We start from the raw sequence: 17,150 nt of genomic DNA on the forward strand, positions 1-17,150 counted from the left end.
CAGAAGCAAGTTCAGCTGTGTTCAGTGAGATCTGCTTCCAGGGGGTTCCTGTTCCGGTCCGTCCATTAGCCATTTAAGTCCATAGAGCCTACGCTGTGTGGGAGTGAGTCAAAATGACCTCCGTGTGACTTGCTTCAGAGTAGACGTACATAGCATGGCACTGCTACTTCTGTGTGCAATCTCTTACATAATTTGCTCACTTATTCTCCTACTTGCCTGCACCCATCAATCATTTCCTTCTTTATTCCCACTTAAATGATGAATTGCCTTATTTGCTACTTGGGTGCATAGCAACCGAATTGCTTTATCTGTTTTATTTGAACACCAAGCTTCAAAGGAGACTAGGTCCCCTGCTATGTATTCCCCCGACCCCCAAATCTTGGCACCCCCCCTCTCAGTCCCCCAATGCTTCTCCCTTCCTTCCTTCCTTCCTTCCTTCCTTCCTTCCTTCCTTCCTTCCTTCCTTCCTTCCTTCCTTCCTTCCTTCCTTCCTTCCTTCCTTCCTTTTCTCTTTTCCTTTCTTCTTTCTTTTCCTCTCTCTCTCTCTCTCTCTCTCTCTCTCTCTCTCTCTCTCTCTCTCTCTCTCTCTCTCTGTCTTGATCACTGTTGGCACATTTTCTGATAGGATAGCTCAGTCGCCAGAGCATGAGAGTCTTGATCTCAGGGTTGTGGGTTCGAGCCCCACATGGGGCAAAATATTCCTGCACTGCAGGGGGTTGGATCAGATGGCCTTTGTGGTCCCTTCCAACTCTACAGTTCTAGAATTCTCTATACATGGTTAAGGCTTATGGCTCTGTGCATAGCCTGTGTGTCCCACCAGTGAGTTGATGCAAGTGTTTGGAACAACTGATCGCAAAGAGAGAAAGTTCTTCCTACCTGGGTTGAATTACCTGCTTATCAGGCACCCTCAAATACTCTCCTCTTATCACAGGCCTTGACTAGATATGTTTGCTGAATATGTACCCTTTTATCTTGGCTTCTGACACTTGAGGTGTGTATTTTTAGGACCCACCATATGCCTATTTTTGTTTGTTTTTAACACTGTAGCTGCAAAAACGGGTTCTAAGGAACACGACAATAGAGTTTGCCAGAGAATGTACCATTGAACATGTAAAAATTGATAAAACACATATGCTGAAATTGTTAAGAAGCCGGAAACAACACTATAATCGCTTAGCTCATCTCTTTTTTAAAAAACAAACAAACCTCATCTTTGTAATAATTGCACGTCAATTTTTGTAGAGTTAACTGATGCAGGCACAAGATTGAAATTGGCAAAGGAGCTTAGCTAACCCAGTGATGTTCAAGTCTTACAATAATGAGCTGCGAGCTGCTTCCCAAAGAGTTCTCTTCCTTAGCCGATGCCCCCCAGAACTACTTCCCCCCCTTACAACCTCTTGCGAAATGCTTCAGTTCCTGCTATCAGTTGCCATGATGACACACACGCGGCCGACTTTAAATCACCAGATTTCCTGCATGTGCCCTTGAGCACGCCTGCTGCTAAACACAGAAATGCTGGCACAGTCCCACATGAGCCTGGCACAGTCTTCCTGGCACCTGCCAGATGCTAATCTGGGTGAGATAGGGCTGCTTTTTTGAGGGGCTAAATTTCCTTCACTGAGACTCTCTGCCTTCTGTCTGCTGCCTGCCCTCTGTCCTCCATTAAGGCTTCCAGGAAAAGCCTCTACCGGGAAGCCTTGTGGGGCAGGCTGCAAGTCGCGAGAGAAGCTTAAGGGTGGCAGAGCAGCCTTGCACTAACTAGTAAGGTATTTTGACTGTTGACTAGCTGAAACCATGAGCAGGAAGTGGGCATTGCGGGAAAACCAAGTGGGCATTGCGAGACCCCCTTGCCTACCTAGACGCGCACAGTTGCTGGACTTCCGAGGGACCACTTGATTCAGAAAACGAAAGCATCTTGACGAGAGAATACCGTATGACTTCCTTGCTGCTAAGCAGCTTTAATCTAAAAATATCTAGGTCTGATGTTGCTACAGCGATGATTGGAAATGTACCAATTTAAATCTAGGTGATGTGTTTGGTGCGATGACAACTATCTCTGGGGGGAGAGCTGTGTCGTGAACAGTACGGGGCAGAGCCCGAAAAAGAAACCTTGTGCCCAAACTCCCTCCAGCAAAGAGTTATAAATAAAGTTTATACTGTATTTAAGAAGACACATTGCTCCCCTACCCAAAGAAGCCTAGGGTTCGTTGGGCTTGCTGGGAACTGCGGCTCTGTGTGGGGCAAACTATGGTTCCCAGGGTTCTTTGTGGAGGTGGAGGTGGAGGAGAAAAAGAAAACCCAGCCTTGTGGATGTCGCTCGCTTTTAAAATTTGTTCATTTATTTCCACACTTATATGATTTAAGTTACACCAGGTGCCTTATGAGAAGTTACAGTAACACAGAGTAGCTGTGGAAAAGTGTAGTCACCAGTCACAATAATTAAAATTCAGTACTTATAGTGAAGAAATACATTCAGAAGAATATTTCTGCAACACTTATGTACAAATAAGAGCTTTCACACTATGTACAAATTTTTATTCACAGAGAAAATACTGATTCCTTTGTCCCATTTTCATTCGAGGAATAGCAATAAATAAATTCACATAAAAATAAATTATTATTTTGGGGCTGCATATATTAATTTCTTTTTTTAAAAAAAACAAACAAAACACAATTCTTTAAAATAAGTAAATATTTAGCAGCTTGAAATTAATACTCTCCCCCTAAGTAACAAAGGAAACGTGCGTTTGTTTGCTTGGGTTTTTTAAAAAATACTCTATTAAAAAAATAATATATGATTATCATTCATAACACTTTATCAATGTTTTCACAATCAATGGCTGATCTTGAGAAAGTGCAAATTTGTTACTGAACTGCAATTTACAGGATACTTATTCAGAAGTAGTTCTACTGACGTATGTAGATCTATTCTGGAGAAGGTAATTTGCAAACTGCAGTAGTGGAACGACACGGCTACAGCTTTCCAGGTCATTCCCCCAATGACTAAATGCAATGTTGGAGGCCTTTGCAATATTAATTTCTGAAATCAACTTAAAAACAAAAAGAAGTTCCTATCAAGGTGGTAATCTGAACTTGGAGAATCAATTTTTTGGAATTACACCGGAGAAGGACTGGAGGGAACATCTGCTTTAGATGAAGAAAGTCGAAGGTTCAATCACTGGGATCGCATTAGGGCTGGGGAAGAAACTTTAAGAAGATGCAGACAGCTAGCAGAGACAGTACTGAGCTAAATGGACCAATGGTCTAACTCTGTGTAAGGCAAGCTGCCTGGGTTGGTGGGCCATGTTCCCTGCTAAAAAAGAAATGCAATTTGCATTGAGTGCCACTATCTACAGAACACCAGCAGCCTTCAGAGGTCCTCGGCGGTGCTGTTAGCTACCCGCTTTTCCACATCAGAATGATGTGATTCTTCAGGGGTCTAAGGAAGGGGTCGGCAAGGTTTACCGGCCATGGGATCGTCCGTGGGCCAGACTGGCGCAGCGTGATACCAGAAACCGCGTCTGCGCATGTCTGCAGCACCGAAAATTGCTTCTGCGCATGCCCAGACACCGAAAATTGCGCCTACGCAGAAGCAATTTTGGTTGTCTGGACATGCACAGACACGATTTCCAGTATCTGCGTGTGCGCAGACGCAATTTCCGGCACTGCTTGGCGAATCCCTGCACTGCACTGTGCCGGTTTAGCGCACCGCATGGGGGATTCACTAAGCGGGCGGTTCGGTTCAGGGGCGGCTTGTGGGCCGGTAAGATGGTCGTGGGCCGCATCTGGCCCATGGGCCACATGTTGCCGACCCCTGGTCTAAGGTAAAAAAGGTAAAGGACCCCTGAGTCCACTCAAAGGCGACTATGGGGCATGGCGCTCATCTCGCTTTCAGGCCAAGGGAGCCGGCTTTGTCCGCAGACAGCTTTCTGGGTCATGTGGCCAGCAGGACTAAGCCGCTTCTGATGCACGGAGGACTGTGACAAGTGCCAGAGCGAACGGAAACGCCGTTTACCTTCCCGCCACAGCAGAACCTATTTATCTACGTGTTATTTAGTGTTTGCATCTAACAGTGTGACCCTATACAGGTCTATTCAGTCGCACTGAATGCAACGTTGCAGTGTTACGGTCGTCTGGTTGCCAGCTGTGCTCTCCCAAACTCCACAGCTGTTTGCAGGGTGGTGGCGGCAGAAGCAGCACACCGAGGGAGAAGGTAAAGGTAAAGGGACCCCTGACCATTAGGTCCAGTCGTGACCGACTCTGGGGTTGCGCGCTCATCTCGCATTATTGGCCGAGGGAGCCGGCGTATAGCTTCCAGGTCATGTTGCCAGCATGACAAAGCCGCTTCTGGCGAACCAGAGCAGCACATGGAAACGCCGTTTACCTTCCCGCTGTAGCGGTTCCTATTTATCTACTTGCATTTTGACGTGCATTCGAACTGCTAGGTTGGCAGGAGCTGGGACCAAGCAACGGGAGCTCACCCCGTCACAGGGATTCGAACCGCCGACCTTCTGATCGGCAAGCCCTAGGCTCAGTGGTTTAACCACAGCGCCACCTGGGTCCCTGGTAAAGGTAAAAGTAAAGGGACCCCTGACCATTAGGTCCAGTCGTGACCGACTCTGGGGTTGCGCGCTCATATCGCATTATTGGCCGAAGCAGCACACCGAGGGAGAAGAGGGGACCGCAACTGTGCCAGCGCCACTACTGCAAGTTTTTAGTCAAGCCTGCCTCACGGGTCTCACTTTCAGGTAAGTGGATACAGGATTGCAGCCCAAGTGTGTGTGTGTTTAAATGAAGCTGAAACATGTTTGGGCACAGGTGCCACTGGGATCCATGCGCTTGACATGCAAGCTGAATGTGTTTCTGTACACGAGAAATCTGCACTCAACGCCTAACGCCTAACCATTTCAAACTCAATTCAAAATCGCCACCTACATCCATTCAAGTGACCGTCACTAGATCAGCTTTTCCGTCTGCATGCAAGGAAAACCTCACTTGTATTACGGCTCTGATGGGAATGCCGGTACTAGTTTAAACTAGCTGGAGCTGAAGCACTCAGGGGACATTTTATTTTTAACTACAGAAGGACCAGAAATTTGCAGAGAAAGCTATCAAGATTTAAGCACCACTTAAATCTCGCTGATGCTTCTCAAAGCAGGAATGGCAGCACTTTGCAACGGCGATGTGAAATTCAACCAATTTCAGAAGTACTACTTTCTGTAATCTATAAAGGATCTCAGGCATACCTGACTACGGAGTTTGGAAAAGCATGCGGTCATCTCACTGATATTAAAATGTCCAAGAAAGTGTTAAAGTACTGGGCGAAGTCCTGGATTAACTGAAGTCGGCCAGATGTTTCATAACTACACAGAATTAGAGAGCAGGGCTGTTGTGTTCTCTGCGCTAAAAACAAGTTTTAATTAAGTGCCTAAGGAATTCAAGTCCTGCGCCAAGAAAAGCTGAATTCTGCAACTGGAATTCATTATGTTAATTTGCCTATTTTTTTTTTCTGAGAAGGGTCAAAGAGTTACTAAGAGAAGAGAAGCCACACTCCCTACTGTTGGAACCTACGCCTCCATTCTGCTTTCTGAGATTGTCTACACTATCAGTGGTCTAGGCCCTGGTGGGGTTGTTCTTCCCATTGTGTCTTGTAAATACATAGTTACGCCTTGACAGCACTAAGGGGGTAATGAGGGCACAAATAAACGTGTGGCTGCATTTCATGTGCTGATGTTAAGTAACCTGCCAATGATTTGTGCTACTACAAGGTTTTAATAACCTAATATTGCACTTTTAACTTTCCAAACAACTAGGAAGGCTGAAGCCATGGAAACGGAGTGCTGGAAAGCACAGAACTCTGCGTGGAGCATCTCTGCCAAACGGAGGCTCCAGCCATTTGTTGGAACTGTTTGTTCCCAAGGTTCTCTGTCCCCCTCCAAATGTCACTGTGTTGTTCTGCAGAACCACCCACCCCACAGCTTCCTGCACAGTTGTCTCCCCAAATGGTGTTTTTGAAAAGCTAGCCTGCTTCTGAGTCAGCGGCCTTTCTTCCGATGACATGCATTCCAAACCCTTAATCATAATCTTGCATCTGAAGCTGCTCCAATTTTAATGTGGATTTTGATCCCTGAGAGATGACGTACCGTACAGCTTCTTCCTACCCCAAAATGCATCTCTCTCTCCCCCCCCCATGTCTTTATTGCAGGTGTGAATCCGCAAGTAAAGGCTACAAACAGCTATTGGATAAAAATGATCTATGATGTTTTGTCAGCCCACCCAACTCAAGCAAGTTAGTACATGCCGTCCTCATCCATGCCATTACATCATTACCTTTAGAAGGGAAGCTAAAGGTAAAGGTAAAGGGACCCCTGACCATTAGGTCCAGTCGTGACCGACTCTGGGGTTGCGCGCTCATCTCGCATTATTGGCCGAGAGAGCCGGCGTATAGCTTCCAGGTCATGTGGCCAGCATGACAAAGCCGCTTCTGGTGAACCAGAGCAGCACACAGAAACGCCGTTTACCTTCCCGCAGTAGCGGTTCCTATTTATCTACTTGCATTTTGACGTGCTTTCAAACTGCTAGGTTGGCAGGAGCTCACCCCGTCACAGGGATTCGAACCGCTGACCTTCTGATCAGCAAACCCTAGGCTCAGTGGTTTAACCCACAGCGCCACCTGGATCCCTAAGAAGGGAAGCTACTGAACTGCAAAAGAAGAGAAAAACAGTTTTTCCCCCTCAGCTAATTATGCAAAGGATTGTTCATCTTAAGAACTGCATCCAGCTTTTCCACAGAACCAGCTTATGGACTTGCTGTTAGCATAGGACTCAAGGACCAGAGGATCATCTTTCTCACTACCAACCGACCCAGGGATTACGATGGGCAGGAGATGCCCGCTCTTCATTTCATCCATGGCAGAAGGCATGAGATAGGGAGCTCTTGGTGACAGTGGCCCATAGATGGAACTGCCCTCACAGCTGACATTTTGAAAAGAAAGCTGAAGACCTCTATGGCAGGCATGTCCAACCGGTCAATCACAATCTACTGGTCGATCGTGGGGTGTCTGTGGTTCATCATGGTGGATCGCCCCCCCCAGCTCCACCCCCCCAAAAAACTCAACAACTTTGGTTCATCCACTCCAAAAAAAAGGCTCAACAACTCTGGGCAATCCAATGGGTAGATCACTTCCAGTTTATTTCTAGTGGGAGTAGATCGCAGTCTCTTGCAAGTTGGATGTGCCTGCTCTATGGGCATGAACAAATTACACTTTGACTTTTCAAACAAAGATAAAAAAGGCCCAAAATAAAAAGAAGTGCTTTAGGCATGTCCAAGGGCTGGGATGCATCCAGAGCAATTTCTGACCTCCCCCACAACCTCCCCACCCAGTGTCCTATCACAACCGATTTACATTTCAGAAGAGATGTTTGTGAAACACAAGTGCAAAGCTCCCTCTTTAGGGGTTGCACAGATCTTTGAATCCTGGCCCAGGTATTTCAACACAATGTACGGAGAGTAACTTTGGCTGCAATCCTGTGGCATCTGAGATGGCAGAAAGCCCTCCTAGATTCTGGAAGCTGGAGTAAACCTCAAGGAACATGGATGGAATTTACAACATACCGGCCGAAAAGGGTATGTGTCAGGATCAACCCCACCCCTGGGTGCAATCCCAAAGGACACAATGAACAAACAGGGCACCAGGGATGTTCCAGGAAACAACAAGCAAAGGTTTGCCCAGGAAGATGCTGTAGCAGCTTAGAAACAAGGAATGAACATCAGTTATGCTGCTAGTATTTGGTGATGGGGGGAGAGGCTAATTTTCTTGCTTTGACTTGTTATCTTGGTTCCCACCACTTTTGTTTTAATGTGCCTAGGCTAATATCTAGGCTTGTTTTCTGTGAGTTCTGTGATTTCCCTGGATATAGCTATGCATGAATATAGCTATGTACAGATGCATGCATACACAGAGTACCAAGGAAAGCACAAGTGCTCAGTTATATGGTCTTAAGTCTCACGTTTCCATGGCGCATGGGTGACCTAGGATATCAAGAACACTGCTAATGAATCACTCACGGAACGGAGATGGCATGAGTTTTAACAAGGTAGAAGATGCTTCACAGATAAGTGCTGATTGTTGTAGAAGGAAGGGCTGGGGTTTTTTTGGGTTGTTGTTGTTTTTACAGCTGTTCTATTTAATGCTGAGTCTTAGTAAATATGAAACCTCTTTTGCTTCTCCTTTGCTACTGCCCCTCTTCCTGGGGCTTCCACAGGAGATGGATGAAGCTTTCCTTGTTCACTGTCCCAATTAGATCTTAACATTTCTCAGCAACTTCAGAAAACGGCTTCAAGCCACTTCCCCAGAAACGATTTACCTTCTCAGACATCCCCAAAGTTTTAGCATAAAAGGAATACGGAAGTGTGCACGGCAGTGCAGGTAACAAAAGGAAATAACCTATGGAATTGATCCACTTGTCCCCATCATAGAGCAGTTTTGAAATTCTATTTTAAAAAAGCTACATGGAAGCCACACTAGCATCTTTCATATGACAAGGCAAATGCACTAATGGAAACGGCATTTAAAATGACTTCAAATCCTTACAGTATTGCTGCACTACCAAAGTGAGTATTTTTACTTAGTAGTGGTACATTTTTACGTAAATGCTGTGGGCGATGGGAGTCCACACTTCAAATCCTCAGTGTGGGTTTTACCTGCCAGTACTTCAAAGATGTCCTGCTTATATATATATATAGATGAAGAACAATAGCAAAAATGCAGAGATCCTTCTAAGGAAGCCAGAGCAAGCCAGACGGCATCTTTTTGGGGATTAAAGGCTGGTTGTCACATGCATGGACATCACCTGACCACTCCCCCCCCCCAATGCTGCACATCTGAGTGTCTCTGTGATATGCAACCTGTGATGCTTCTTTCACACATGTACATAATAGTTGCTTGTTGCTGGAGTAATGCTGTGATAAGCAGCAACAGACAGGAGATGCAAGTATCTGAACTTGTTTTTGTTTAACTCAACTGGTTATTGATTTCTCAGTCTGGGGTGGGGGTGGGGTCAATCCAACTTCTGCTCTAAACATCTGCACGCTTCTCAAACCTGCACAGCCTCCGTGTCCACGTCACATGCTAGCTGCACCTGAATAGCGCATTATCCACGGAGAGTCGTCTCTTGTCTGTCGCTCGCTTCATGCTGACAGTAACTCTTTCCGTTACATTACACGAACAGATAAAATCCCAAACAGGAGATTTGCGCCTCCCAAAAGATGGATATCGGCATTTTCCTGTATGTTTATATGATATTGCTCTCTCTCTCTCTCTCTTTGTGTAGCATGTGTTTGTTAATATATATAGAGAGAGGAAGATGTGTGGGAGCAGGTCCTATGTGTAGCATACGTAATAGCTTAACATTGTTATAAAATACATGCACAATACCTCCAAGAAATAAGCAGCGGAACTTCTCCAAGACCATGTTTCTGAAGCAGCCACATCATGGTTCAGCAGCAGCAATTGTATGAGCTGAACTTCTCCATGTCTGGCTTCATAACCTCAGCTCTTCCCCTCCCCACTGTTTTAAATTCGAGGGTTCCAAAGACGTTGCTTATCTTGTCTTGCAAGACTGTTTCTTTGTTCTTGTCTGGTTCTGGTTTGGGCATTTGCTTTTGCAATTTTTTTGGGGGGGGGGGGTGTTGTTCAAGAAAGCGTCACTTCCTTCCTCGTCAAATAGACACAGGGCACACAATGACCCTGTCTTCTAGAAGGACGCTGACAATCAGGAACACGAAGTAAAGCCCAAACATGGTGAAGCCCAGGAATTTGTTCATCCTCCACTTGCAAGCCGCAATGGAGAGGATGACGAACAGCAGCATGATGAAAAGGAGGACTATTGCGCAGAAGAGCCCGTTGCTGCTCACGGCCACGGGGACGAAATTGTTGATCATAGCATAGAGGAGCCATGGCAGAGGAAGGCTGTGGGGGAAGAGAGAGGGAAAATATTGGAAACGCTTTTGCAAAGGTAGGCCTTGCTAGCAACTGGAAGACAGTGTGATTTAGCTCACAAGTGACATTGGAAAGGCTATCAGTAGGGAGCACGGAAACATTTCTTTGGAGAATGGTAGTGCGTTAGAGTCTCGAGGAGACTCTTGAGAGTCCCATGGACTGCAAGAAGATCAAACCTATCCCTTCTGAAGGAAATCAGCCCTGAGTGCTCACTGGAAGGACAGATCCTGAAGCTGAGGCTCTGATACTTTGGCCACCTCATGAGAAGAGAAGACTCCCTGGAAAAGACCCTGATGTTGGGAAAGATGTGTTAGGATTCATTCCCCGTCTGCAGTCATAGGGTTATTGCGTATCATATGACTGTATGTGTTTTCATTTCCACAGAGTGGAAGTGACGCAGACAGGATGTTTATCTTGTGTTCCTACGTGGGACTGTTGTTCCTTTGTTCTTTCTCTTTACTGGCTGTGATGCCAGAGAGAGGGAGCCATGATGTAGAACTCCCAGTTTGTTTATATGTAAATAAAGCAGTTAAGCCTTATTTACTGACTTGTGTGTTGTTCATCACGTTTGTGAGAGCAATCGCATTTTTGGCCTGTGGGACCAGTCTTAACAACTGGCCCCCGGGACAGCCGATTTACTGACAAGATGGAGGGCAGAAGGGGATGGCAGAGGACGAGATGGTTGGACAGTGTTCTCGAAGCCACCCACATGAGTCTGACCAAACTGCGGGAGGCAGTGGAAGACAGGAGTGCCTGGCGTGCTATGGTCCATGGGGTCACGAAGAGTCGGACATGACTAAACAACAACAACAAGTGCATTAGATGGGGCAAAGTGTTTTCTGCACCAGAAGATGACGAGGAGGTTGCTGGCCGAGGTCCACTGCAAGGAGAACCAGCTCCTGTCACCTTGAGCAGTGTTTCCCAACCTTGTGCCTCCATATGTTTTGGGACTACAACTCCCATCATTCCTGACCACTGGTCTTGCTAGCTAGGGATGATGGGAGTTGTAGTCCCAAAGCATCTGGAGGCACAAGGTTGGGAAACACTGACCTTGAGCATCACACCATTTTCCGGAAAGTGGTGAAAGGCAGCAAATGTGCATTTTGCCACACCATCAACACGGTGGCAGTGTAAACTATATGATAAAACCAACTAGTGTAAGAATGTCACATTTAACATGCCTTTATGCATGGCTGGGTTGTTAGTATAAACCACTCAGTTTTATTTGTGATACACACTTGTGTCTTATTTTAACTTGTTTCAAATCCAGATTTTAGAGCATTTTATTGGTTGGTGTTCAATTTACTCAGAGTAGACCCTTTCAAATGAATGTGCCTAACAAAGTCATGTTCGCTGTTTTCAATGGGTCTGCTTTAAACTTAGTTTGAATACCACCCCCTGTTCCTATGTAAACCCCTTAAGAGATTTTTAGTATGTTAAGTGGTAAAAATGATAAAACAAAAAAAAAATCCATGAAGAGAAGTAACTTTGAGCAGCTTTCACAAGTTGAGAACTACTCTTCCCTTGAGATTTCGTATTTCTAGTTTACGTCTTTCCCCCAAAGTAGCAAGAAAGAACTGCAACTAATACTGTAGTGTGAAGTTTTAATCTGTGGCTTAAGTTAAAATTGGGTGTTGCCGCTTAAGAAAATAAAGAAAAACATTACTTACCCCACAGTGATGTCAAAGATGTTACTTCCAACAGAGCTGGATACTGCCATGTCCCCCAGGCCTTTCCGTGCCACAATAACACTGGTAATTAGGTCAGGGATTGATGTGCCAGCAGCTAAAATCGTCAGACCCATGATTTCTTCACTGATGCCAATGGTTTCTCCCACCTAAATACAAAGTAATATGCTGAAATCGTGGAAGCGAGACACTTCTTTGAAAACATACTTTACTTAGCAGAGTAAAGAAATATACTCTAGTCTAGCCTCTCTGTGTGCTTAATTCAGGGCCGACGTCCTTAATGGAGCAGGTCCCCGGGAGGAAGAATGGCTACATGTCCAAGCAGACCTTCCCATTGATCTTTGGTGATTCCGTCTTTAGTCTTAGCTGACCTATGAAGAGAGCTTTCCTTATTGACCTAATAACACTGACGGTCTTCATTCAAAAGGCTTTCAGCATTTGTTATGGTGGTCTGGCGTTCTTCAAGCTGTTAGGCCTGCTGCTGATTTTGCTTTTGAGCGCCGTGCTATTTTTGCTCCCCAACCCCAACTCCATAGGTACATTTTTGGATACAGAAATCAACCTCAGAGGTTCTTCTCCAGATCTATAGCACTTTTTGAAATGAACATGGCAGTGATTTGATACAGGGCCTTTTCATTGGTGGTACCACTTGTCTGGCGTCTTTCCAGCAGCTGGAAAGACCATTTTTCATTTTTCCAGGGTGGGTTTCTCCAGTACCCCAATCTGTTTTTATGCCAAAATTGCTGTTTTACTTATTTTATGGTATTGTTCTACAGCTGCAAATCCCTTTCCTGTTTTAGGTTGCTCTGGAAGGTCTTAAATAACAGTACTAAATAAAAAAACAGCTTCCGTCCCCCATCCTTCCACCCAGAGCTTCATCTCACTCTACCAGTTTTATCGTCAAGGTACAAAAGCAGAGTAAAAAAGCCATTAGATGTATCGAGTTAAGTTAGCATGTGATACAGTGGTACCTCGGTTTATGAACACAATTGGTTCCAGAAGTCTGTTCATAAACTGAAGCGTTCATAAACTGAAGCGAACTTTCCCACTGAAAGTAATGGAAAGTGGATTAATCCGTTCCAGACGGTCCACGGAGTACTTAAACTGAAGCATTCATAAACTGAAGCGAACTTTCCCATTGAAAGTAATGGAAAGTGGATTAATCCGTTCCAGACGGGTCCGCGGAGTACTCAACCTGAAGCGTACTCAACCCGAAGCATAGGTGTAATTGGTTCCGGAAGTTGGTTCATAAACTGAAGCGAACTTTCCCATTGAAAGTAATGGAAAGTGAATTAATCCGTTGCAGATGGGTCCGTGGCATTCATAAACCAAAAATTCATAAATCGAGGTGTTCATAAACCGAGGTTCCACTGTATAGTGAAATTTTCAGACTGGGATGGTTACACACAAAACAAAGATGTGAGGGTTTCTTTTACTTACTTGATGTGCCCACCAGACCATTAGGTAAGAAAACACTGCTATCCAAGAGATTGATCCGAAAAATGTTAAGGGGAAAAACTTCTTTGAGCTCTGAAAAACAGAAATAATGGCAACAGGAAGCAGTGATGTTGTGTGCTACTATTTTAGTCCAAAGTCCACAAAATGAGACAATCTACTTAAATTCACCCAGATTTTCCCAGATGAATCTGTGTTGCTCCTATATACATGGCCAATCCACCCCAACCAAATTTTTTTATCCTTCTGACAATCCCTCAAGGCAGACAGAAATAATCAGAAGCAATGCTCCTGTAACAAACCTTTTCATAATTTAATCCTTAACGCATCCAGGAGCCGGCCCTTGCAATTTGCTGAATGTTGTTACCCCCTCCTCTAGTTGTGCGGCAATATGCCCTCCTTCCCAAGTAATAAAGACTCATGACGCAGTGGTTAAGATTTAATTGTGTGGTTAAGGCCACAACTTTATTAATTATGCATGTAGAGCGGAATTGGCTTAGGCGTTGGAACCTAACAGACTATATCCGACTCCAACCCGTGTGTTGAAGTCTACTAGATCTACTAGAGCTCCTCCTGTGGCCACCGTAGGGGCGTGCCTTACGGCCCAGGCAACTCCAGGCTCAGGACCAAGCCTCGCCCCCGGAATCCTTTAACGGAATTACTTCTCCAAATTAGGGCAGCTGATGACGTAACTTGCCCCTCCTCCATCTAATTGTTATGCAAATTTCCAACGCCTAACCGCCTAACCTAAGTTGTGACGACATGCTACGAGGTAGGCGAAAAACCCATCATGGCTAGCCCAGTATGGGAAAAATCCTACCCAGCCCCCTGGCCAACCAGGGCAACCAACTGACGTCCACAGCAGCGTCCCCTTACCTCTTTTTAAGGGGTGGGCGGGCGGGAGAATTGTTCGCTCCGGCGAACAGGGGATGAAAGAGGGAGCTTTTCCCGCCTGCGGAGCCCTTTAAAAGACGTGGCCCCGCCCCGACCGACTTCATTGGCTGGTCGGGGGTGACGCAGGTGGGAACCTACCATCACGTAGGGGCTGAGCTCGCAGCCCCTATGTGATGGTACAGTCGGGCAGCCCACAACCCCACCTCCGACGCAGGCGCGGAAGTGGCTTTTTGAAATGCCCCTGTGTCTTGGAAGCTCATTTCCACAAGATCTTTGCATCTCTAATGTCAGAGAGGCCGACCGTGGCAAAAGCGTTCTGAAAGGATTACCGTTGTTGCAACTATCCACCGGCTATTTCCCTTCTGAACATTTCCTTCCAGAAGAAATGCACGACTTTTTTTTGTCATGCGTATTGGAAAGAACCTACCACCTTCATTACTACTGGCCAGCTTTCCTGCCGTCATGGCAATAGGACAGGCTGACAAGTGTTTTTCGTAAAGCAAATATCCAATTTCCACCCTGACAACACCAATTGGATTCGGCAACTTGAAGGGAGATTAGCTGGCTCAGTGCAGCTGCTATTCAATGCTTCATCTGAGCAATTTAGATTTCCTTGATGCACATTTCAGCTCTTAAATTATGAAGTGCAATAAATTACAACTAGAGCGACAACCTTCAAACATTAGGTTAATCAATTCAAAAGCTCCCCAAATAACCGGGCGGCACATTTTAATAATGTTAATTATTTTAACTCTAAGTGCTTTTGTGTAAGTACGTGCAGAAAAATAATTAACATTATTAAAATGTGCTGCCTGACGAGCTTTTGAATACAGCGCAGCTACAGATGGTAAGCACCATCAAAGAAGAGACATTTATTCTTCATGGGAGGTAATGCCTCTTCTACAATGGTATCACTTGTGAAAATACACCCAAGTCCCTCTGCTTCCCCCAAAACTTGAAGGATGAATTAACAGTTTGATTCTCTGTTGTTTGTTCGTGCTTCTCTGTTGGTGAGAGAGCACTACCTTTGTAACCCAAGAAAATCCTTAATAAAAAATAATTATAAAAAATAATAATTAACAGTTTGATTAAAGCCAATCCATTCCTGGAGAACAGGCGAAGTCCCAGCAGACTGGAGGAGGGCAAATGTTGTCCCTATTTTCAAAAAGGGGAAAAGAGAGGACCCAAACAATTACCACCCAATCAGCCTGACATCAATACCAGGAAAGATTCTAGAGCAGATCATTAAGCAAACAGTCTGTGAGCACCTAGAAAGAAACTCTGTGATCACTAAAAGTCAGCATGGGTTTCTGAAAAATAAGTCATGTCAGACTAATCTGATCTCATTTTTTGACAGAATTACAAGCCTGGTAGATGAAGGGAACGCTGTGGATGTAGCTTATCTTGATTTCAGCAAGGCCTTTGACCTAAACATTAGGAAGAACTTCCTGACAGTAAGAGCTGTTTGGCAGTGGAATTTGCTACCAAGGAGTATGGTGGAGTCTCCTTCTTTGAAGGTCTTTAAGCAGAGGCGTGACAGGCATATGTCAAGAATGCTTTGATGGTGTTTCCTGCTTGGCAGGGGGTTGGACTGGATGGCCCTTGTGGTCTCTTCCAACTCTACGATTCTATGATTCATAGTCGACTAAGATTTCTTTAACTGGGTGACAGTCATTATTACTACCAAATAACTTTTGAAAAAACAAGTGAGTTGTCCCTTAAAGCATATTCCTATGAGCAGCATGAATCCATTGCTAGAAATACATGAATTAATATTTCTTTGGAAAATGTGCCCAAATAGGTTTTGAGAACAACAACAAAAAAAGAGGACCTCTTCTGAGGAGGTAGGAGCAATCTAGCAAAGTGCAAAGGGACTTTTAGGGGAGCCATCTTTAAAGCCAACGTCACTGAAATTTAAAAAACAAAACAAAACACAAAATTTCTTTCCAGGAAAGAACTGGTGTGCTCACTTGATTCTATTATGGAAAACACATGATCAAAATGAATGCAGAAACTTCTGCAGCTGAGGGGACTGAAGGATACACAAACTGTTGGGCGCCTGCAGAATCCAAGGGGGAATATTTCTTATGCATATGTACTGATAATAGACATCTAAAGAAACAGCCACAGGGACCAACATGAAAGGACGACTAATGCCGCATTTTATAGGTTGCCATTAAATATTTACATAGGTAAATGGCAATATATTCACAGCTATTGTCTGCCAGGTTAAGAACGGCTCAAACCAAATGTCATTTCCCGCAAAATAAACTCTTGCCGGGTATTTTCTCCACCAGGAAATTTAACGGAGGCAAAGAGATTGTGAACTTAGTTACAGATCCCTAACGACAATCTTCTTGAGAAGATCTGCTACTTTGAAACAGGAAGATGCCCAATATTTCAAATCCTGTACAAAATGGGGAAAATAATTGCACTGCTTACAGGGTTTCTGACATCAGGCAGGGTAGCCCATAACGGAAAAACGATGGGGAGAATAGCCAGGTAGGTGAGCTGTTTGCGGGGCGTGTCGGGCCAAGCCAGGCTGAGGGGCTGGTCTTCATCGTCCTCTTCCTGTTACAAGGGAGAGAAATTGCAATAATGTTAATTTGGGTGCAAAACGGAAAGTTGTGCTTTTTATGTTGCACACCGCCTTGGGTCTTCAGATAAAGGGTGGTAAATAATAATAATAACAATAGCATAAAAGCTATACAAGTTTTAGCATCTTGTGATATAAGAAAGGTAATAGTCACTGAATTTCTTTTTAAAAAAACTTTTTTTTGTGTGTGCAATATTATATAACCCAGATTTTGGATGACAAAGAAGCAGAAACTGATTTTAGTGAATTTGCTTTGCTTCTGCTAGTAATGGGGAGCAGCAAAAAACTTCACAGAGCATTGAATAATCAAAATCGCCCCTTTGTCTCCCTCCTGCTTCCCAACCAGCTCCTGAACATTCACCAAACATTTCCCATTCATGTTTAGCAATAAGGGCTAAAACGTGATTTGAAAAAATGAAGCATGTGCCCAGAATGTGTGATTCTGTGTTCTATAAATAGTGCAGAGCCCATTCAATGCTGCATGTGCTCATGAAGGATGGGGGGACGGGATCACCTG

At 44.7% G+C, this 17,150-nt stretch overlaps 1 protein-coding gene across 1 annotated transcript in view; it reads right to left on the reverse strand.

Moving 5' to 3' along the window:
• Positions 1-5,509: 5,509 nt before the first annotated feature.
• The window catches only part of SLC24A2 (solute carrier family 24 member 2), a 104,265-nt gene continuing 92,624 nt past the window's right edge, over positions 5,510-17,150 (reverse strand). Inside the window, exons 6-9 of the mRNA XM_088658827.1 lie at positions 16,480-16,608; positions 13,129-13,218; positions 11,671-11,837; positions 5,510-9,970 (exon numbers count right to left, since the gene is read on the reverse strand). Of these exons, the coding sequence (XP_088514953.1) occupies positions 9,721-9,970; positions 11,671-11,837; positions 13,129-13,218; positions 16,480-16,608 (636 nt within the window). The 3' untranslated portion in view covers positions 5,510-9,720. The remainder of the gene's footprint in view (positions 9,971-11,670; positions 11,838-13,128; positions 13,219-16,479; positions 16,609-17,150) is intronic.

This window comes from Zootoca vivipara, chromosome 15, assembly GCF_965207765.1.
Source record: "Zootoca vivipara chromosome 15, rZooViv2.hap1.1, whole genome shotgun sequence".
Lineage (NCBI taxonomy): Eukaryota > Metazoa > Chordata > Lepidosauria > Squamata > Lacertidae > Zootoca > Zootoca vivipara.